This window comes from Nerophis ophidion, linkage group LG04, assembly GCF_033978795.1.
Source record: "Nerophis ophidion isolate RoL-2023_Sa linkage group LG04, RoL_Noph_v1.0, whole genome shotgun sequence".
Lineage (NCBI taxonomy): Eukaryota > Metazoa > Chordata > Actinopteri > Syngnathiformes > Syngnathidae > Nerophis > Nerophis ophidion.
Genome location: NC_084614.1, coordinates 56,852,860 through 56,874,889, shown reverse-complemented (window position 1 = coordinate 56,874,889; position 22,030 = coordinate 56,852,860). Strand labels below are relative to the sequence as shown.

The 22,030-nt window shown below is 38.7% G+C and overlaps 1 protein-coding gene across 2 annotated transcripts in view; it reads left to right on the top strand.

Annotated features, from left to right (window-relative positions):
* LOC133551616 (cilia- and flagella-associated protein 54-like) overlaps positions 1 to 21,555 on the top strand; it is a 42,829-nt gene extending 21,274 nt beyond the window's left edge. Inside the window, exons 24-55 of one of the 2 annotated variants that reach the window (XM_061898539.1) lie at positions 1 to 35; positions 1,866 to 2,021; positions 2,098 to 2,220; positions 2,316 to 2,438; positions 2,556 to 2,676; positions 2,783 to 2,872; positions 2,950 to 3,076; positions 3,261 to 3,351; positions 3,495 to 3,577; positions 4,516 to 4,713; positions 10,991 to 11,139; positions 11,205 to 11,338; positions 11,409 to 11,618; positions 11,694 to 11,890; positions 15,771 to 15,906; positions 15,977 to 16,100; positions 16,184 to 16,528; positions 16,639 to 16,726; positions 16,884 to 17,054; positions 17,954 to 18,020; positions 18,489 to 18,674; positions 18,850 to 18,936; positions 19,014 to 19,133; positions 19,290 to 19,337; positions 19,458 to 19,748; positions 19,833 to 19,987; positions 20,062 to 20,161; positions 20,278 to 20,425; positions 20,523 to 20,677; positions 20,762 to 20,908; positions 21,001 to 21,122; positions 21,251 to 21,555. The exon at positions 1 to 35 is cut by the window's left edge and continues 113 nt beyond it. In XM_061898539.1, coding sequence (XP_061754523.1) covers positions 1 to 35; positions 1,866 to 2,021; positions 2,098 to 2,220; positions 2,316 to 2,438; positions 2,556 to 2,676; positions 2,783 to 2,872; positions 2,950 to 3,076; positions 3,261 to 3,351; positions 3,495 to 3,577; positions 4,516 to 4,713; positions 10,991 to 11,139; positions 11,205 to 11,338; positions 11,409 to 11,618; positions 11,694 to 11,890; positions 15,771 to 15,906; positions 15,977 to 16,100; positions 16,184 to 16,528; positions 16,639 to 16,726; positions 16,884 to 17,054; positions 17,954 to 18,020; positions 18,489 to 18,674; positions 18,850 to 18,936; positions 19,014 to 19,133; positions 19,290 to 19,337; positions 19,458 to 19,748; positions 19,833 to 19,987; positions 20,062 to 20,161; positions 20,278 to 20,425; positions 20,523 to 20,677; positions 20,762 to 20,908; positions 21,001 to 21,114 — 4,319 coding nt within the window. In that variant the 3' untranslated portion in view covers positions 21,115 to 21,122; positions 21,251 to 21,555. The remainder of the gene's footprint in view (positions 36 to 1,865; positions 2,022 to 2,097; positions 2,221 to 2,315; positions 2,439 to 2,555; positions 2,677 to 2,782; positions 2,873 to 2,949; positions 3,077 to 3,260; positions 3,352 to 3,494; positions 3,578 to 4,515; positions 4,714 to 10,990; positions 11,140 to 11,204; positions 11,339 to 11,408; positions 11,619 to 11,693; positions 11,891 to 15,770; positions 15,907 to 15,976; positions 16,101 to 16,183; positions 16,529 to 16,638; positions 16,727 to 16,883; positions 17,055 to 17,953; positions 18,021 to 18,488; positions 18,675 to 18,849; positions 18,937 to 19,013; positions 19,134 to 19,289; positions 19,338 to 19,457; positions 19,749 to 19,832; positions 19,988 to 20,061; positions 20,162 to 20,277; positions 20,426 to 20,522; positions 20,678 to 20,761; positions 20,909 to 21,000; positions 21,123 to 21,250) is intronic. The other variant, XM_061898538.1, reaches the window with a different exon arrangement.
* The last annotated feature ends 475 nt before the right edge of the window (positions 21,556 to 22,030 follow it).

Here is a 22,030-nt window from a genome sequence, read left to right as displayed (position 1 = left end):
GGGGCAGCATCTGCGGACTATTTGTCTGGAAACAGGTCATTTTAAATCAGTGTTCATTTAGTGAACATATTGTGCTTTTTACTTGTATTATTATTTGTTTGTTTATTTAAAGGGACAATGCCCCTTGATGAACACAATAACACACTAGATATGTAAATATGCCGGATTAAAGGGTCAAGCGGTATAAAATGGATGGATGTTTAGCAATGATGCAAATTTACATCTGCTGTCTTTTTAAACAAAAATAGTAACATAGCAACACAATACAATAAAATAGATAAAAATCCCGAGCATAGCAATAGTTTTGAAATAGGTTAAAAATGTTCATGTTTGGTGTCCTGTTAACCATGCTTTTAGTTTTACCTTGAAGGTGTCAATCTAGTGTGTTTCTCTCCCAGATTGGGACTGAGGGCTGTTCCAGATTTGTCCGCGTTTTATAGAATGTTTTGTGTAACGGTGGTTTTTCTGCTTTGCACCTCACAGTCACCTCTTGCTTCTGACTTGGTGCCAAGTCATGTGGCTCTTCTTTTATTATTTTATTCTGTAACAGGGGCTTGAAGCATGGCCATGTCAGAATTAGAATCAGATATGAATAATAATGGCCAAGTATGTTTACCACACAAGACATTTGACTTGTTAGACCGTGCTCTCTTTGTTCAATGCATACATTTATAATACAAAATAGCACTTTTGAATACTTTCAGGTTTTCATAGTGTAAATCCATCCATCCATCCATTTTCTACCGCTTATTCCCTTTTGGGGTAGCGGGGGGCGCTTGCGCCTATCTCAGCTACAATTGGGCGGAAGGCGGGGTATACCCTGGACAAGTTGCCACCTCATCGCAGGGCCAACACAGATAGACAGACAACATTTACACTCACATTCACACACTAGGGTCAATTTAGTGTTGCCAATCAACCTATCCCCAGGTGCATGTCTTTGGAAGTGGGAGGAAGCCGGAGTACCCGGAGGGAACCCACGCATTCACGGGGAGGACATGCAAACTCCACACAGAAAGATCCCGAGCCTGGATTTGAACCCAGGACTGCATTGTGAGGCAGACGCACTAACCCCTCTGCCACCGTGAAGCCTAAAACTTTACAATGACGATAAAATGAAGGTTTTCTGTCAAATATCTTAATTGCTCTTTTATATGGTTCTATAAGTTTTAAAACAGTGGTGCCTGCTAACGCCATATGGACCATACAGTAAAAAAAAAAAATCCGCATCAGATGTTAAGGGTTCGCATTTGTTTAACATTTTGTAACATTTAAATTAATTCTGTTCCTGACTTTTATTATAAGTTTCTCAATGAAAAAAATATCCACAATAACGCCAGGATATTTGAAATGAGAGACTAGTTTAAGATCCTCCCTGCCCAAAAATACATTGGACCATTTATTGTCTACTCGTCGCTTAATGAACATCATGAATACTGTTCTTTTTTTTTTTTTTGTGCATTTAACAATAGGCACGCGTAACTTAGCTAGTTGTGAATATTATGTAGTGCATTTGTAAGCTTTGATGTAATTTCCTTAGTATCATGGCCATAGATTAAAATGACTGCATCATCAGTGTACCTTTCTTGATTAAACTCCAGCCATACATGAGGAAGATTATTCATCTACAGTGAAAAGAGTAAAGGCCCAAGGATAGGGCCTTGAAGAACACGGACTAAGTTTTTTGACACCATTCATCATGACACACTGTTTTCTATTTGTTAAATACAATTGGAACCACTAGATTGTGTCATCAGAAAAAACAAGTATGGTAAATGTTTAAGAACGACTTGATGGTCTCCTCCTATGAACAAATTCATTATATATTTTGAACACTAAATATGTGCATTTTTTTGTGTCTGTAGGAGGCCAGACTTGAAGAATGTGAACGCTTACTGGTTGCCATGGACTTGGCTATGTGGTTGAATGACAGCATCTTTGCGATTCAAGCTGTAGTAAGCTGTTATACCCTCTTGGTTCCATTCATCTTCTATCAAATCCCTTGTGATCATGCAATTGAGGTAATAACAATTATTTACCCCTTCAAAATAAGATGATACACTATTTCCAATGCTTTTGTTTGCTTTTGATTTACAGTTGCTCACCAAATGCTTAACAGTTTTGAAGGATAATGAACCTTATCTCAAACAAAAATGGCCCAGAAACACAGTGAAATCCCTTATGCACATGATTTCCTGTATAACCAACTATCTGTCTAAGGTGCATGTTTGGCTGAATCTAAATATGTTAACATCTAAGTTATCTGGAATTAAGTCATGAATAATCAAGATGTAAAGTAGATTTTTTTTGAACAGGCACTGCGTGCATTGAAGGAGCACCATAAGGCGGCCATGGTGATTGACAGTGGCCGTGCTCTTCTACAAGACATCTTTGATGCCCAAGAGCGAATCATTAAACCTCCCAACAAAAATGCGTCGGTAAAGATATGTTTTGATTTGTTATCGTTTCTGGTTTTCAAATGTATTTTTTTTTTTTTTACAGAAAATTATATTTCAAGAAACAGGTCAATACAGTATGGTTTTGTATTTTCTTAGGTAAAGGCAGAGGATGCTGCTGCAGCAAAAGATGAAATTAAAACAAGTCTGCAGCTGAAAGAACTGTATGGGAAGTACACAAAAACAATCACAATAGAAGCAGCTCCTGCCGCTGTAAATGGTAATACACAATAACAAAAGGGTTACATTCATTAAAAGTATTATTCTTGAAAAAATATTTAATACTACTGAATAGTGAGTTGTGTCCCATAATGTGATTTTCTTAGAGATATCACTCTCTCTGACTGGTTTTGAGGATGATACCACACTGCGTGAGCGGATCCTCAGCAACGGTCTAAATGACGCCTATGAATACGGTAAGTGACATGCATAATATTCTGTTCTAAATCAATTTCTACTTTTTTGCATGTATGTGTGTATGATTTTTTCATAGTGATGCAACTCAGCAGCCATTCCAATTTTATTGAGTTTTCGGCACTACTACTTCAGAGAGCCTTGGAAGAAGGACACCTGGGTCTTGTGCTACAATGGGGGCAATCCATATTTGAGTTTCTAGCCAGGTATACAACAGCCATGGAGATATATATATATATATATATATATATACATATATATATATATATATATATACATATATATATATATATATATATATATATATATATATATGTATATATATGTATATATATATATATATATATGTATATATATGTATATATGTATATTGTGTGCGTCTTCCAATAGGAGAGATGATGTAGCGGAAAAAAACACGGAGAGCCAGTGTGATAAAGAAAAAATTATTGAGCCCACTGTGACAGAGAGCCCATCTTCCCAGGTAAAAATTCAAGTACACTGGAAAATAATGATTTTCAAATGACTACACCATTATCCTTAATATTTTTTTAAGTTAAATGGTCGATTATATATTTGTATTCTTCCATAAAGCAGACACATGGTAATGAAGCTATTTTGTTGCAGAGCACAGTGTCTCAGAAAAGTACTACAAAAAAACGGAAGTCTAAACTTCGAAGGGGTGCGCTTCTGAGTGCTAGAACTGCCAGGTATTGTATATGTACAGTCAAAAACAAAATTTGGATTTCAGAGGTGTGAGGGGACATAACTAGCTTGCATACAGGGTGCATGGCTTGATCTGGGTGTTATTTGAAGGGCTTAGATGCATGTTTTGGAGTAATATGAATGGCAAACAAATGGCTCAATAATAGTTTTTTTTGTACAAAATAAAGAAATTAACACAATTAAATGTTTCACTCTGTTTGCATTTTCAAGTTTACGTCATAATTTAGTTTAATGTTAACCTTGTATATCTTGGCTGGGAGTCGAATCAAGTTCGCTGAAACAAAAGAGACTCGAAAAAACTTCATCTGCAATTTGCATTCTTATTCCCTGAGTGCAAGTCATAGACAGCAACATAACTACCTTTGATTGCCGCACTACACTCATCTTGCTTGGATTTTTTCCTTGTCTTACTTGTTTGTGATTCATATTGCCATTTATAGGCCAACTCGCTTTTTTTTCTAAACTAACTGCTGCTTTTTGTCAATCATTGTTACGTTGGCAAGAAGGCAGCCCCATAAAGCCAATCTATGATTTTGTGGGTTGTCGAAAAGGACAAAATTTAGCCTGAGAGGTCTTTTTTTGCCTGGCACTAGTGTTTGACTTGTCTCTATTCAGTAGTAATATTATTTTTAGATGGTGTATGGGACAAAAATTGCTTTTTTTTAAAAAAATACAAAGGACATGTATTTATGTATTACCATGAATTGATTAATGTGGACCCCAACTTAAACAAGTTGAAAAACTTATTCGGGTGTTACCATTTAGTGGTCAATTGTACGGAATATGTACTGTACTGTGCAATCTACTATTAAATGTTTCAATCAATCAATCAAATATTCCCCTGTCACCCCCTGCAAAGTATGTCTATGTATACAGTAGCTGTCTGTGTTTTGTATTTCTGTAATTGTTTTTTTTTGTGAAGGGAGATACAGGCCGTGGAGAGGCTGCTGGCCTTATTGAGGGCTGCCATTCAGCGCCAACAGAGGAAACTTCAACTGAGGAAAACTTCCTCTGAGGAGCGAGTCTGGAGGTCTCAGCTGAACTACTGCATCGCCCAAGCACATCTGACGATATTTGAGTGGGAGTTGCAACATTACAACCATGGATCCCTGCAGTCCAGGTTCACACATTCTAAATATAGACCGATGTTTTTTTTAGGGCTGCACAGTGACACCAGGATTAGTGCGTGTGCCTCACAATGGGTCCGATCCTGGGCGCGGGATCTTTCTGTGTGGAGTTTGCGTGTTGTCCCCGTGATTACGTGGGTTCCTTCTGGGTACTTTGGCTTACTCCCACCTCCAAAGATATGCACCTGGGGATAGGTTGATTGGCAACACTAAAATTGGCCCTAGCGTGTGGATGTGAGTGTGAATGTTGTCTGATTATCTGTGTTCGCCCTGCGATGATGAGGTGGCGACTTGACCAGGGTTTACGCCGCCTACCGCCCGAATGCAGCTGAAATAGGCTCCAGCACCCCGCCGCAACCCCGAAAGGGACAAGCGGTAGGAAATAAATGGATGGATGGATGTTTTTTTCAGGGCCGATACTGACAGTAAGTAGTCATGGAGGCCGATAACAGATATTTGAAGCCGATGTTATTTTGCAATATAAATTAGCTAAACATGAATAGTAGGCTATATGTTAGTGAACAGGTGGAAAAGACTAACTTGTTTTATTAACATTACTTTTCAGGAAACGGCGGACCATTAGCGACATAACGTTTTATGTGGTGCTAATGTTGTGGTTAACTTAGCAGAAAAAAAATATCAGACGATATCACAAACACTCTTTATTACTTGTGTCTAAGAGGAGCATCAACATTTTAATTTCAAAATATGGGACATTTCCTTTGAAAATTGGTAGTGATAGGGGATTTTTCTACATCAAGGTAATTTGCCATCTATTAAATTTGAGAAAATGTTATAGCAGTTTATATATTTATTACTTTGTAAGGTTTCCGTTTGAGGGAATCTGAAATATTGGTTGGTTGGTTGGTTGGTTGGTTGGTTTGTAGCTTGAAGTTTATTTCGAACATGCTTACAGTTTCACCATGACACATCCCATGTTTGAAATATTTTAATTTCTCTTTACTACATGTCCGAAAAGGAGTGTAGGAATAAATAAAGTTTATATAATCCTACCCCTTTTCCACTTCACAGCAATTACTAACAATTACTAATGTTCACTTCCTGTTCTCAATTTTTATCACAATTTACATCACTGATTTCTAAATAGTATGATTGATATGAAATATATTATTTCTAAATATCGCAAACATTAAAAAAAAAACAATTTTGTGATCATTCATTTAGCTTATAAGTAAGACATTTTTTTAAGCTGGCCGATCATTTAAATGTTACAGAAATTAGTTGCTGCCTGCTCTTCTGCCCCTGCCTTTGTGGTTAGAGTGTACGCCCTGAGACTGTAAGGTCGCGAGTTCAAACCCCAGCTGTGTCAAACCAAAGACTATAAAAATGGGACCCATTGCCTCGCTGCTTGGCACTCAGCATCAAGGGTTGGAATTGGGGGTTAAATCACCAAATGATTTCCAACCGCGGCCACCGCTGCTGCTTACTGCTCCCCTCACCTCCCAGGGGGTGAACAAGGAGATGGGTCAAACGCAGAGGATGATTTCACCACACCTAGTGTGTGTGTGAGACTATCATTAGGACTTTTAACTTTGACTTTCTTTACGTATTATAGAAGTCGCCTATTTGTCAATTTACACAAAGTGTGGATTTTTGGCAAATATGTATTTTCTGTCTTGTCTATCTCTGTCGTGTTGTTATTTGATTGAATCACGGAACATAAAAACTTGCCGTGCTCCTCTAAAGAGCCCATGCACGTTGCGAGTGTTGCAGACGAAGGCTTGTCGTGCGATCACTGCAGTTACGAAAACACACTAAACAGGAGAAAGACTGCAGGAAAGAAGGCTAAAAACTGATACTCCCGGCAAAAAATAGAAGTTCTGAAAAGTTCTTGTAAACCGAGAAAATGTCCTGTAGGCGAACAGCAAGGAGAGAAACGGGGAGGGGTGGCGTCCTTTACAGAAAGGAGCACAGGTTATTACTACGAATTTACTTACTCTCTACATACAACTATTTTTTAATACTAAATACCGGTATCATATGTCTATACATTCTATTTGCTGATGTATTTTTATTTTAGAAATATGTATTCTAAAAAATCCATCCCGATACTATTGCTTGTCCCGTTATTTTATATATATATATATATATATATATATATATATATATATATATGTATGTATGTATGTATGTATGTATGTATGTATGTATGTATGTATGTATGTATGTATGTATGTATGTATGTATGTATGTATGTATGTATGTATATATATATATATATATATGTATAATAAATATACAGTGGGGCAAAAAAGTATTTAGTCAGCCACCGATTGTGCAAGTTCTCCCCCTAAAATGATGACAGAGGTCTGTAATTTTCATCATAGGTACACTTCAACTGTGAGAGACAGAATGGGGAAAAAAATCCGGGAATTCACATTGTAGGAATTTAAAATAATTTATTCGTAAATTATGGTGGAAAATAAGTATTTGGTCAACCATTCAAAGCTCTCACTGATGGAAGGAGGTTTTGGCTCAAAATCTCACGATACATGGCCCCATTCATTCTTTCCTTAACACGGATCAATCGTGCTGTCTCCTTAGCAGAAAAACAGGCCCAAAGCATGATGTTTCCACCCCCATGCTTCACAGTAGGTATGGTGCTCTTGGGATGCAACTCAGTATTCTTCTTCCTCCAAACAAGACGAGTTGAGTTTATATCGAAATGGATACATGGATGATACAGCAGAGGATGGGGAGAATGTCATGTGGTCAGATGAAACCAAAATAGAACTTTTTGGTATAAACTCAACTCGTCGTGTTTGGAGGAAGAAGAATACTGAGTTGCATCCCAAGTACACCATACCTAATGTGAAGCATGGGGGTGGAAACATCATGCTTTGGGGCTGTTTTTCTGTTAAGGGGACAGGACGATTGATCCGTTATAAGGAAAGAATGAATGGGGTCATGTATCGTGAGATTTTGAGCCAAAACCTCCTTCCATCAATGAGAGCTTTGAATGGTTGACCAAATACTTTTTTTCCACCATAATTTACAAATAAATTCTTTAAAAGTCCTACAATGTGAATTCCTGGATTTGTTTTTCACATTCTGTCTCTCACAGTTGAAGTGTACTACACTATGATGAAACTTACAGACCTCTGTCATCATTTTAAGTGGGAGAACTTGCACAATCGGTGGCTGACTAAATACTTTTTTGCCCCACTGTATATATAAAATAAATATATAGAATTCACTGAAAGTCAAGTACATATATATATATATATATATATGTGTGTGCGTGTATATATATGTGTCTTGATTGGATTATCCAGAGAATAGTGCTCGATACCGTGGTAGAGCGCAATATGTAGGTGTGGGAAAAATCACAAGACTACTTCATCTCTACAGAACTGTTTCATGAGGGGTTCCCTCAATCATCAGGAGATTTTGATGGAAGCATTCACATACAATGGTTTATATAGGGCACAGAGTGGGTGGGTACAGGCAGGCGTAGGGGCGTGGTAATTGGCTCATGTGTTACCTAGGAGGTGTTTCCGTCTGTGGCGGCATGTTGAAATAATTTCACTGCGCTTGTTGAGGGATGATAGATCTGGATGATATATAATAAACAGTTTCTCTTTTAAGTATAGGTTGCATCTTTTATTACCACTGTTGTAAGGTGTGCTGGATGCAAGAATTTGCCATGTTATTGAATATTCAACATTATTGTCTTTGAGGTTCCAAATGTGTTTGCTGAGTTCTGTAGAATTCCGCAAAGTCTGGTTTCTAAAGGAGGCGTTGTGATTATTCCATCTTGTTTTGAACGCTCCTTCGGTTAATCCTACGTACGTGTCTGATGTGTTAATGTCCTTGCGTGTTACCTTTACTTGGTAGACGACTGATGTCTGTAAGCACCCTCCGTTGAGAGGGCTAACCTGAACCTTGGTATTTACCGTGATGACGGACTGGCAGTGTGCCGCGCCTCGCCAAGGAGCAGCGAGAACACCAAGAAGCACATATGCCAAATCTTCCAAGAAAATGGCCTACGGATCACGATTGAAGCCAACAAGCAAACCGTCAACTTCCTCGACGTCACTTTCAACCTGAGAAATAACAGCTACCAACCATTCACGAAACCCAACACAACACTCCAATACGTGCACCATGACAGCAACCACCCACCCACCACCACGAAAAGAATACCTACCGGAATTAATAAAAGGCTATCGATGCTGTCATCTAGCAAAGCTGAATTCGATCAGGCAACGCTCCCGTACCAGAAAGCACTTGATGAAAGCGGGTACAACTTCACCCTCACCTATGAACCTACTCCAGAAAGCCAACCAAAAAAAGAGCAGAAAACGAAACAACATCATCTGGTACAATCCGCCATTCAGCAAAAACGTCTCAACCAACATCGGCCACAAGTTCCTCACTCTGATCGGCAAACACTTCCCCAAAGGCAACACCCTAAGAAAAATATTCAACAAGAACAACATTAAATTGAGCTACAGCTGTATGAATAACATACAACAAATCATTTCAAACCACAACAAAGCAATTGCAAAAGGACTGCCCACCCCCAGACTAAACGACTCTGAAACCAATAAGGAATGTAACTGTCGCAAGAAACCTATTTGCCCTCTCAACGGAGGGTGCTTACAGACATCAGTCGTTTACCAAGCAAAGGTAACACGCAAGGACATTAACACATCCGACACGTACGTAGGATTAACCGAAGGAGCGTTCAAAACAAGATGGAATAATCACAACGCCTCCTTTAGAAACCAGACTTTGCGGAATTCTACAGAACTCAGCAAACACATTTGGAACCTCAAAGACAATAATGTTGAATATTCAATAACATGGCAAATTCTTGCATCCAGCACACCTTACAACAGTGGTAATAAAAGATGCAACCTATGCTTAAAAGAGAAACTGTTTATTATATATCATCCAGATCTATCATCCCTCAACAAGCGCAGTGAAATCATTTCAACATGCCGCCACAGACGGAAACACCTCCTAGGTAACACATGAGCCAATCACCACGCCCCTACGCCTGCCTGTACCCACCCACTCTGTGCCCTACATAAACCATTGTATGTGAATGCTTCCATTAAAATCTCCTGATGATTGAGGGAACCCCTCATGAAACATTTTGTAGAGATGAAGTAGTCTTGTGATTTTTCCCACACCTACATATGTATATATATATATATATATATATATATATATATATATATATATATATATATATATATATATATATATATATATATATATGTGTGTGTATAGAATATATCTTTATTGTCATTGTACATTGTACAACGAAATTGTATGCAAAAACTAATTTAGTGCAAATTCATAACACATAAAAACATAAGAACATAGATAAATAGATACAAATACATAAAATACATAAAAATACCAAGCATACAGCTCACATGCCCAGTCATCATTGTCATCTTGTGTTCAGCGACACTATGGCTCTCGGGTAAAAAGTGTTCTTAAATTGGTTTGTCCAGCATTTTATGGTCCTGTATCTCCTGCCTGAGGGCATCAGTTCAAAATGTTAATGTCCAGTGTGAGATGGGTCCTTTATGGTGGTTTGGGCCTTTTTGAGGCACCTGGCACCGTACAGTTCATCTAGGGAGGGGAGAGAGCAGCCATTGTTCTTCATGGCAGTTTTTATAACCCACTGAAGTGCATTTCTCTCTGCCACCGTGCAGCCGGCATACCATAGACACATGCAGTATGTCAGCACACTCTCTATTGAGCAGCGATAGAAGGTACACAAGCAGTTTTTGAGACAGGTTGTTCTTTTTGAGGAGTTTCATAAATGTGTATATATATATATATATATATATATATATATACAATGTATATATATAATGTTTATATGTGTGTGTGTGTATATATATACATATATATGTATATATATATGTATGTATGTATATATTATATAATGTATATATGTGTGTGTGTGTATATATGTACATATATATGTGTGTATATATATATATATATATATATATATATATATATATATATATATATATATCAGCTAATACCAATAAAAGAAGACCGAAATAGATGTACTTCAAAATGCAAAATATCTGCCCCGATAATCGGCCTGGCTGATAATTGGTCAATCCCTAACACATACTTCTCGATTCCTATTATTTATTATTTGTTGCTTGGTTTAAGGAAACACCCCTCAGTATGATGTTCAGTCCATATCTTAAATCAGATCTTACTGGATTGTGCTAATGCATATAATAAACTAAGTGCTTTGTGTTTCAGATACAGTCACCTAAATCCATCAAGTTTCTTTCTGGCCAACTCTGGATTTCTGATAAAAAATCACTCCTGGGAACCGCCTATCTCTAAACCCGAACCTTTTTTAAGCTATTCAGACTCTAATTTGTCAGATGACACGTCCAACAGAGATTGTAAGCTAGCACACATTGGGGATTGTTGAATGAAATGAATTTGTTTTGCCATTACTTTCTGTCAGCAGATGATGGTTCTGTTATGGGGAGTTTTGACTGGTCCCGAGACAACTCTCAAGAGTTTGAGGAGCAGAGAACAGCTTGTAAAATTCTATTGGAATCGCTGGAGAAAGCTGCCTTGTATCTACGAAGGGCTATGGTATAGTTTGTTAATCACACATTGTAGCCACTCTTTTTGCTATTTTGTGCGCTGTTTTTATTTTTTTCAGGTGTTGGCCCACCGCGGAAGTCACTGGACAATCCTGCAGAAAGTGTGTCACACTGTGTGGGAAGAAAGCCACAGAATTATAGCTTTAGAGCGGACAGCTACTCAGCTTCAACCTCCCTTTGTGGTTTCATTGGAGGACCTGCAAAATATTTTCACCCCTCTATTAGTACATGCAACAGATCTTATTATAGACATGCTCAGCAGATTGGGAGTAAGTGTCATGCACAGCAAAATTAATGTTATTGTTTCCATCCAATTATAACCGTCCATTTGTTGTCACCTCAAGCTGTGGCGTTTGTATGACAACGTAACCGAGGAGGAACTGGAACTCAATCTCTCTTTCACAGCCCCACTGGATGACTGCACACAGGTGGACATGCGTTGGGTTCGCACCTTGGTGTTGCACACACTTGAGCTGCTCCATGAAGGGGGCAAATGGGAGCACTTAGCGCACTTTGCCTTACTTTTCAACTCATACACCTGGTAAATGAGATGTTCTAGCTGTGATCTGGCGTTAAGCATAATTTAAAAGTTTTATCCAAAATATGCTTTGAGAAAAATGCTGGTACTGTATTAATCCTTTTGAACGCAAACACATTAATTTAACTTTATGATAGCACTGTCATTGCACTGCATTTATTACACAATACCAAGTGGTATATCTAATATTTTACTTTAATTAAAAAATATTTGAAGTGCTTCTTAATATATTGCAAATCCATCCGGGTAGTATCTTTAAAAAAACATCATTATTACAAACCCCGTTTCCATATGAGTTGGGCAATTGTGCTAGATGTGAATATAAACGGAATACAATGATTTGCAAATCATTTTCAACCCATATCCATATTTGATGTTCAAACTGATAAACTTTTTTTTTTGTAAATAATCATTAACTTTATAATTTGATGCCAGCAACACATGACAAAGAAGTTGGGAAAGGTGGCAATAAATACTGATAAAGTTGAGAAATGCTCATCAAACACATCCCACAGGTGTGCAGGCTAATTGGGAACAGGTGGGTGCCATGATTGGGTATAAAAGCAGCTTCCATGAAATGCTAAGTAATTCACAAACAAGGATGGGGCAAGGGTCACCAATCTGTAAGCAAATTGTCGAACAGTTTTAGAACAACATTTCTCAACGAGCTATTGCAAGGAATTTAGGGATTTTACCATCTACGGTCCGTAAAGTCATCAAAAGGTTCAGAGAATCTGATGAAATCACTGCACGTAAGCGATGATATTACGAACCTTTGATCCCTCAGGTGGTACTGCATCAAACACCGATATCAGTGTGTAAAGGATATCACAACATGGGCTCAGTAACACTTTATAAAACCACTGTCAGTAACTACAGTTAGTCGCTACATCTGTAAGTGCAAGTTAAAACTCTGATATGCAAAGCGAAACCCATTTATCACCAACACCCAGGAACGCCGCTGGCTTCGCTGGGCCCGAGCTCATCGAAGATGGACTGATGCAAAGTGGAAAAGTGTTATGTGGTCTGACGAATCCACATTTCAAATTATATTTGGAAACTGTGGATGTGGCGCAAAGTTCAAAAGCCAGCATCTATGATGGTATGGGGGTGCATTATTGCCCAAGGCATGGGTAACTTACACATCTGTGAAGGCACCATTAATGATAGATGGTCCATACAGGTTTTGGAGCAACATGTTGTCATCCAAGCAACGTTATCATGGACGCCTTTTCTTATTTCAGCAAGACAATGCCAAGCCACGTGTTACAACAGCGTGGTTTCGTAGTAAAAGAGTGCGGCACTTTCCTGACCCGCCTGCAGTCCAGACCTGTCTCCCATCGAAAATGTGTGGCGCATTATGAAGCGTAAAATACGACAGCGGAGACCCCGGACTGTTGAACGACTGAAGCTCTACATAAAACAAGAATGGGAAAGAATTACACTTTCAAAGCTTCAACACTTATTTTCCTCTGTTCCCAAACGTTTATTGAGTGTTGTTAAAAGAAAAGGTGATGTAACTCAGTGGTGAACATGCCCTTTCCCAACTACTTTGGCACGTGTTGCAGCCATGAAATTCTAAGTTGATTATTATTTGCAAAAAAAAAATAGTTTATGAGTTTGAACATCAAATATCTTGTCTTTGTAGTGCATTCAACTAAATATGGGTTGTAAAGGATTTGAAAATCATTCTATTACGTTTATATTTACAGCTAACACAATTTCCCAACTCATATGGAAACGGGGTTAGTATATTTGTAAAAGCAACATTTTTTATATCCCTTGTAATGGTTCCATTTTCATACTCAGGGGTGTCAAACTTGTCTTAACTGCGGGCAACATTGCAGTTATGGCTGCCCTCAGGGGCACACTTGTAACAGTAAATATATATGAATATTAATGTATAATCGACTCATGGTATTATTACACGATTGCCTATGCTATGGGGGACGGCGTGACAAAGTTGGTAGAGTGGCTGTACCAGCAATCTGAGGGTTACTGGTTCAATCCCCACCTTCTACCATCATAGTCACGTCCGTTGTGTTCTTGGGCAAGACACTTCACCCTTGCTCCTGATGGGTCCTGGTGAGCGTCCTGCATGGCAGCTCCCGCCATCAGTGTGTGACTGTGTGTGTGAATGGGTAAATGTGGAAATACTGTCAAAGCACTTTGGGCTCCTTAAAAAGGGGTAGAAAAGCGCTATACAAGTACAACCCATTTACCATGCATTTGATTATATATTTTTATGTACAAATTGATGGATAACTTGCTTCAGGTTGACTAGCAGCTATTTAAATATGTTTATTTTGACAAAACTATTTTTGAAACATTGTTATTATTAATACTAATAGTTTGTTGCATAATCAGATAATTAATCTAAAGGGACCCTATTATGCACAACCAACTTTTCTTACCTATTGACACCTGCTGTTGTGTATTTGGGATCTGCATAATTCCCAAAAAGATGAATTCAATTTGTGGAGGCATTGCAGAGATATCTATTACATAATCTTGCCTTCTTTCACACTTCCGCCAAAAGAGATACCGGTATTTGGAATTTTGGAATTTTTCTCAAGTTTGACGTCAGCGGATTATCCGTTTATGGTGTATATTTACCCCGAGACCTTTGTCTGCCATTGCAGTCCGACGCTGTAGTTAATTAATGTATTTTTCGCTATCCTCTTTTTGTGGGGCATGATGGCTCGTATATGCACATGCATCCTCCGCTGTTGCCATTTCTAAGACAAAGTAGCGTATAGTTTGAACTTCATCTGTCAGTAAAATCGCTATGTGAGTGTTTAAAACCTAAACAAAGATGGCGGAAAGAAGATGCTGTTGAAGTAGTTATGGTAAAAAAAACCTCAGCTAAATAAAACTGCTCATAAAAAACATGGTCAGAAAGCTCTTTGAAATGCTATGGTCTGGATTGTCTGCTGATCCTGAGCCATTGCAGGATGGAAATACACAATATATGGGTACTTTTTCTATTAATGTCTCAAAAGTACCAATGAGTTTCACACACACACTTGGTGAGGTGAGATTATCCTCTATATATGACTCATCACCCTCACCCCCTGGGAGGAGAGGGGAGCAGTGAGCAGCAGCGGTGGCTGTGCCCGGGTACCTATACTGTAAACCTTGAGTTGTTAAAACCCAAGTTCACCTATCTCCTCAAGCGTGCATGTGAATGTGGATGTGTGTATGCATGAAGGGTCTGAGTGAGCAAAGTATGATTGTCAAATGTGATCTTAACTGTAAAATTCAATGATACAGTATATATTTGCAAATAAAAGAAAGCTGCTTGAAAACGATCTGTAAAACATAATCCATGCAAAATTTTGACCAAAGAACCACCACTATATGTTATGTAGATCACAAGGAAGTGTTTTAAAGGTAGAAACAAAATCATACTATGACCCCTTTAAAGTTAGCAGTACATGCATTTTTTCTGTCAAAATTAAAAAAACAAAAACATTTAGTAAGAAAGATGAAGTGCTTTATTGACGCACATTATTTCCAGGCTTTTGCTGGCCAGATCTGGCCCTGGGTCTTGAGAATCACATCTGTGCGGTATGTCAGTACATCTAATGTTACTTTTTTTTAATAAGGAAAAGTAAGTATGTTGAGGGATGACAGAAAGAAACTGGCATGCGGTTTTCAAAGTTATTTACTGACGCTTATTTTGTGACAAAACTAAAGTTTTTTATAAGTTTTTTTTAAAAAGTTATATTTTTCTCAAGTTTCTGCACCCCTGATGTAAGGGGTGGTGTGCATCAGACTTTGGAAACCTATTCTATAGTACGTTATGTGTTTCTTGTAATGTCACAAAACAAGTTGTACTGAATAACAACACTAAATGTAAATCTGTCCCGTGACATCCTAGTGACCGATACGCCTTGACTGTGACTCCCCTCTTGGTCCTGGCCCAGAAGAAGCTGCTTGAAAGGATTAGTAACAACAGAGGGCCAAGGGTCCCACAACCTCACCATGTGAAAACCCATTGGTTCACTAACAAAGAGGTAACACCTCACCATTTTGAAGTTGTAGTTAGCTAGTATACAATCTAAAGCATCCCACTTGATGTTTTAGGTAACATACAAGACTTATGCAGGCTGCCAGCTGTTCAGTGGATGGGTACCTCATCTTATTCGGCACCCATCAAGCCACAACAACGCTTCGGTCGCTAGTCCCCCGAATGAAACTGAGCTCATAGGTTAGAACACTAATAAAGCATGCCATGTTTTTATTACAGCAGTAATGTTTTAATGCGCCCGCTGTGTTTTGTGTGTCTTTAAGATGCAGAGATAAAGCGCTCTCAGGCCCTTGTGTGTGTCCCACTGGATGTGGAGAACACTCTGCATTATTACCGTCAGTCTGTTGAGAGAGTACCTCATTGTCTCCAAGTGTTCCGCTATAGTCGATCTTTACTGCTGCTACACCTTGCCAATAAACAAGCAGGTTTTGAAAGTGAAGAATGCTTACCAGGAGAGATTGATTTTAATCCCATACTAATGGCCACACCAAACATCCAGCCTTGGAACCTGATCGAAAACCACTATGTTACCCCCAAGACTCTCTACAATATCCCTATAAGCCCCGACCACTTGCCCAAAGTCATCTCTACATACATTGCATCCACAAGTAAGATCACAAAATACCTGGAAATTACTATTGCTGAAAACTTTGAATTTAAAGATGGTGGACAGTTAAGTTCTGCAATATTTTTTTTGTTTGTTGCCAACTTCACCTAGAATATCTGCAAACAAAGAGCCAAGAATCTCTCAGAGTATTTGCACTGCATGAAATGGGAAACCTGCATTTCTACGATGGAAACCCACGGTCTGCAATCTATTTTCTCCCAAGTCTGTGAATGTGTGCATGTTGAAACAAGTAGTTTATTGTACCCTGCCTCTTTCCTGCAATTACGCAGCCCAAACTAGGTTACAGAGTTTGCCAGCTTTTCATTATTGCACTGTTTTTTTCTCCTTACTTCTAGGATGGCACACACTTGCTGGAGTAAAGCTGTTGATGCTGCCTTACAGAGTTCAGAGGTGATAGATCGATGGGATGGGGCAACGTTCGGGGGTGGCACACTGCAACAAACTTTAAAACAGGCTGGCATTTGGGGATGTTTACAGGCAGCGGTGCTTGCTGCTAAGATTGCACAGTAGGTTCCTGTGATATTTTTTTTATTATTAAACTTTTTATGTTGGCAACATACAGTGCAGTACCTCACCAAAGTTAGTAAAGCCCTTGAATTTATTTTTATCTTAAGGGACAATAAGCTGAAATACAATTTTGATATGCTTTAGAGTAGTCTGTGTAGAGCTTGTACAGCAGTCTGTATTTACTGTCCTCTGAATAGTGACTGAAAAAAACAGCCATTTTTGTCTGAATAACTGGTAATACCAGTGAGTCCCAAGATAATTGTGTCTTGCCTATGGTCAACCATGGTCCGGGGTTGCACGAGTGCAGCTGTAATTGGGAAGCTGTGGTTCACATAAATTCTGTAATATATTGAGATATTTAGAAGCAGAACTCATCACAGATTTTGGGCAAAAAAATCCTTTTTTAGTGTGAGCATTATTTTATTCGACACTGCCTTAATCCTTTCATGCATGAAATTTACCAGAGCCCCAGTTTTTGTAATGGAAACCTCTTCCACCCCTGGTTGTGGAAGTCCCCCCAACCCTTGCAGTTTTTGAAAGGAGGGCATTGTGCTTTGGTTTAGAATGTCAAACTAGATGTTAGAATTTCCCTCAAAAAACTGCAATCCCGAGTCAACCCTGGCAGCAATAGTACAGCCTGAAACCATAACTCTTCTACCTCTGTTCTTGAATGTAGGCAAGACAATTATTTTTGTACTCACTTGCCTTGCCACCTATTCAGACAGTATTGGCTTTGTGTTGACTCATTTTCAATGGACCGTAAATACAAGCTGTACACTGACTACTCTAAAGGTTAGCCAAGTTTCATATTATGTCTTGAGTATTATTGATTACTAAAATGTGAGGGTTTACAGTTACTTTTGTGAGACCCATCATGTGTTTGTGCATCCATCTACAGGTATATTCTAACTTCAGATATCGGCCAGAGGACCATGTGCTCGCTGTTGTCTGCTCACCTTTTTAAGGTAAATACTTTACTTTTTTATGTCGCAATAGTTTTCTTCTTACACTGAAAAATCTCACAATCTCACCAAGTATATATTTCTAATTTCTAGTCAAAACATCTAAACAATCTTATTACAAGTCGCAATCCCCTACATAGTTTTTTTCCCCGTAAAACATAAAAACTTGTTTTTTAGGCAATAGATCTTCTGAGGAAAAAACATACAAATTTTAAGCATCACAAGTTTGTTATAAGACACAGAACTTCATAATACTAGTAAGTATAGCTGATACGTTTTAATAGCTAATTTCAAGATCACTTTTAATTTTTTAAAGCTTAAATATAATGTCTTATTTAAAGAAATTTTAACAAGACAGGTTTAACAGTTTTGCTCATTACAGACAAAAATAACTTAAACATTTTTTTTTCTACTCTTTTTTTAAGAGGCTTTTTTTTTTTTTACACATATCCTATATGTATCTTCCTATAGTGTGTGCTGTGCTGCTCCCTGGCTCACCCCCTCGATGACCTCCAGTATGCTTCATACAGCATCGGAGATGAACTACTCCCTGGGATTGACCTTTTCTCACAACATCACAGGGCCGACCTCGGGAATACTGTCGCCAGCCTGAACTTTATCTGCCAGTGGCTGTACATCGCAGGCTATCATATAGTGGTAACAACCTGCACTAGCTCTCCATACTTTACACCCAACATTACCTGTTGACCTGACAAGTTTTGTTTAGATACTTTAGAGGTATAAAATCAGTGCATTAGAGCAAGTTTGCTTAACAAAGTGCCCAGTGAGTGTATAATAACAGTGCTGAATAAAGTTTGTAATTTAATTTCAGCTTCTGCCCATGCTAGCCCTTTATCAGCATCTTGTCGGAACTGTATGCAGAGACGCTGAACGCACAATTGTGGGCAAAATTCTAAAGGTCAATATTTTTTAGACCTGTGTAATGCTTCTGGGGGATATTTTTTTTTTTTTAAACTTGGGTGGTGTTTTCTGCAGATCCGCACTCTCACTGAACTATGGCTCTTCTCTGAGGCCATAAAGGAGGCACTGAAGCTCTCACAAGGAGTGGGGATTCTTCTCCCTAATGGACGTTTCATCACTAATGAGTTCCTTCAAGTATTCACTTTTTTTCATTCCGCTTTACTCTTTATTTGAGTCATAAGAGAATATCATGCTCATGTTGTCAGATGCACCTTAACTTACAATCTTGTTCTTGTGACTTTAGTTAACTGAGCCTAATAAGCCTAATAATGCAATATGCTCGTTCTGCAGCCTGGGAAGATGTTTCAAAACAACAGGCCACTTCTGGACAATGTTCAGGTACTGTATTTTATTTTCTCCAAGCATTGTATTCATTCTTTTGCAAAATATTACATCTACAAGGTTAAAAGTTGTTAAAACGTTTTTTAATGAGGATTTCTGTTTGTGACGATTTGTTAGGCATTGGAAGAGCTTTTCAACTGTGAACTTTCGCCAGAGGTCAACACTCTTTTTGGATCCACACTGGGTCTCCGATTTAACCTTGCAATTGTTCAATTCATCCTGAAGCTCAGCAACACTGTGCAAGGCCCTCCTGAGCCAGATCCACAAGAAAGAACATTTACTAACTTTAGTTGCACAGGAAATGCTGATAACCATGAACAAAGCCAAACATGTTCTGAGGAGAATAAAAAAACAAAAGCGAGAGTACTATTTGCTTCACAGCAAAATCTCACACCAGAAAAGATAAAGGTAAGATTTTCTTTTCTTTTTTTTTTTTTTTTTACAGATCTTTACTTCATTTTCTGTCATTAACTGCCCTCTCCTCTGCTTCAGTACCTCCTGCTAGAAGAAGCTCACCTCCAATTGGACTCCATATTGCAAAACCTCCCATCTCCGTCCCACAGTGAAATTGAGAACATGGAATTCAAAATAGAGGCCAATCTACTCAAAGCCAATCTCTACATGCAGCAAAGACATGTTGCACTGAGGTATGATGGCCTTGTTTGTGTTCACATGGCTATCTTATTTAATATCATGCTTGTTTCATGCTTAACATTTTCAGCTCTGAAATGGCAGTGGCATCACTAGTGCTTCTGCAAGACTTAAAAGCACCAGTGCTGGATCACGAGAAATCAACACTTGCTGGGATTGAAAATGAAAAGGTAAAAGTATTGTATGGGGCTGGGGGACTATTTCAAAGTGTTTGCATGTAGAAGGCACTAGAATACACATAACTGATTGAATGCATGGATGCATGTGTGGTTTACTTTGTCGACAGGACACCGTAGATTGCGCGCAGCATGAAGACTGCCCCAGAGCAGTTGAGGCCAGTGAGCGGGTCGGAGGTGTTTTGTGGCTACGTTGCCGTGTGGCTATGTTCCGCTGCCTCGCAGCACAGGACCCTGATGCTGCAACTCCACATACAAGTCTGTTTGCGTATAGTCACCCCACCCCGCGCACACCCACAATATGCATCAAATTCTGTACAAAATGTGTACAAATACGTGTATTGCCTTTGTATAGATAAAATTCATGACAAGACGGCTCAGGTGTTAAAGCAGAGTCTGGACGACTGTACTCTTTTGGGAGATGTTGACCTTAAGGCCCTTTTGATGGTAGAAGGTGCACAGTTAAAAGAAGAACAAGGCAGGGTGGATGACAGTGTGGCACTGTTGCAGGTAACAACACAAACATCTTCTCATTAATAACTTAGTCAATTGCTTTTTGTGTCAAATTCCACCAAATAACACCAAATATTTTAGGATGCCGTGAGCCTACTTTCAGGACGACCTCGTATGCCACCAGGATCCGATATGACTTTAATTAGAGCCACATTACTCCTCAGCAGCCTGAAAGTAACACAAAGTGCCAAACTAATAAAGCTGACGCATAAACTTTTGCAAAAGAAGGTAAAAACATACTGTATTCACCACTCACATAAATACGGTTCCAGTCAGGTAAAGCAGGCATTTAAATTCAAGATATTCTCTTTTTGTTTCAGCTGTTCGAGTTTGGTGAGAGTGTTGTTTTTAATAATGGGGAAATGTGCATTTCTTCCCCTGGGCCCAAAAATGTCTATCTTCCTTACCTCTATGTGTTAAATCAAACAACCTAGCAAACAAGGTATGTATAGCCTATACAGTTTCCAACCATAGATTTGGAGATTTGCATATTTCAATATTATTTGTATACATGTATCATTTGTTTCTTTCCTGTAGATTTTTGGTTAAGTCATGTCCACTTTCTTGCAGGTCGTAATTTGGATCTTGGCATGCTGTGACATCTAATGCACATGCATCAAATTTAATTTGAAAAAAACAACAACATAACTCCTATTGTGAAAAATTAAAATAAACTTTTGTTTTAGAAATAGCGACGTGGCTGCTTTGTTTTTCCTGAATGCGGCGGGGGAAAAAAGGAAATTATACTTATTATTATTTCCAATGTGTGCCATATTTGATATACAAATATCACATACATATATATATATGTGCCAACAGATAGTTGCCAAAGCGTATTTACATTTAAGGAAACTATCGAATAATATTCTAAATCAGGGGTGTCAAACGTACGGCCCGCGGGCCGGATCAGGCCCGCGAACAGGTTTTATCCGGCCCGCGGGATGAGTTTGCTAAGTATACAAATTAACCTGAAATTTTAAATATGGAAGAAACAGCTCTTCTACATGTGTCTACTGGATGTTGCAATAGCAATTCTTTGTATGTCTGTAGATCAGGGGTCGGCAACCCGCGGCTCCGGAGCCGCATGCGGCTCTTGGATCACTCTGATGTGGCTCAGCAGCATACTTGCCGACTCCCCCATTTTTCCGGGAGGTAACATTCTCAGATTTTCACCTGGACAACAATATTGAGGGCGTGTCATGATGGTAATGTCTTAAACTTCCTCTCGACCTTGTCGTCGCCTCCGCTTTAATACTATGCTATCTTAGTGCCGGCCTGCCACATCTAGTGTGCGGCTGTTGACTCAACGTGCAAGCGACTGCAAGGCATACTTGTTCAACATCCATACAG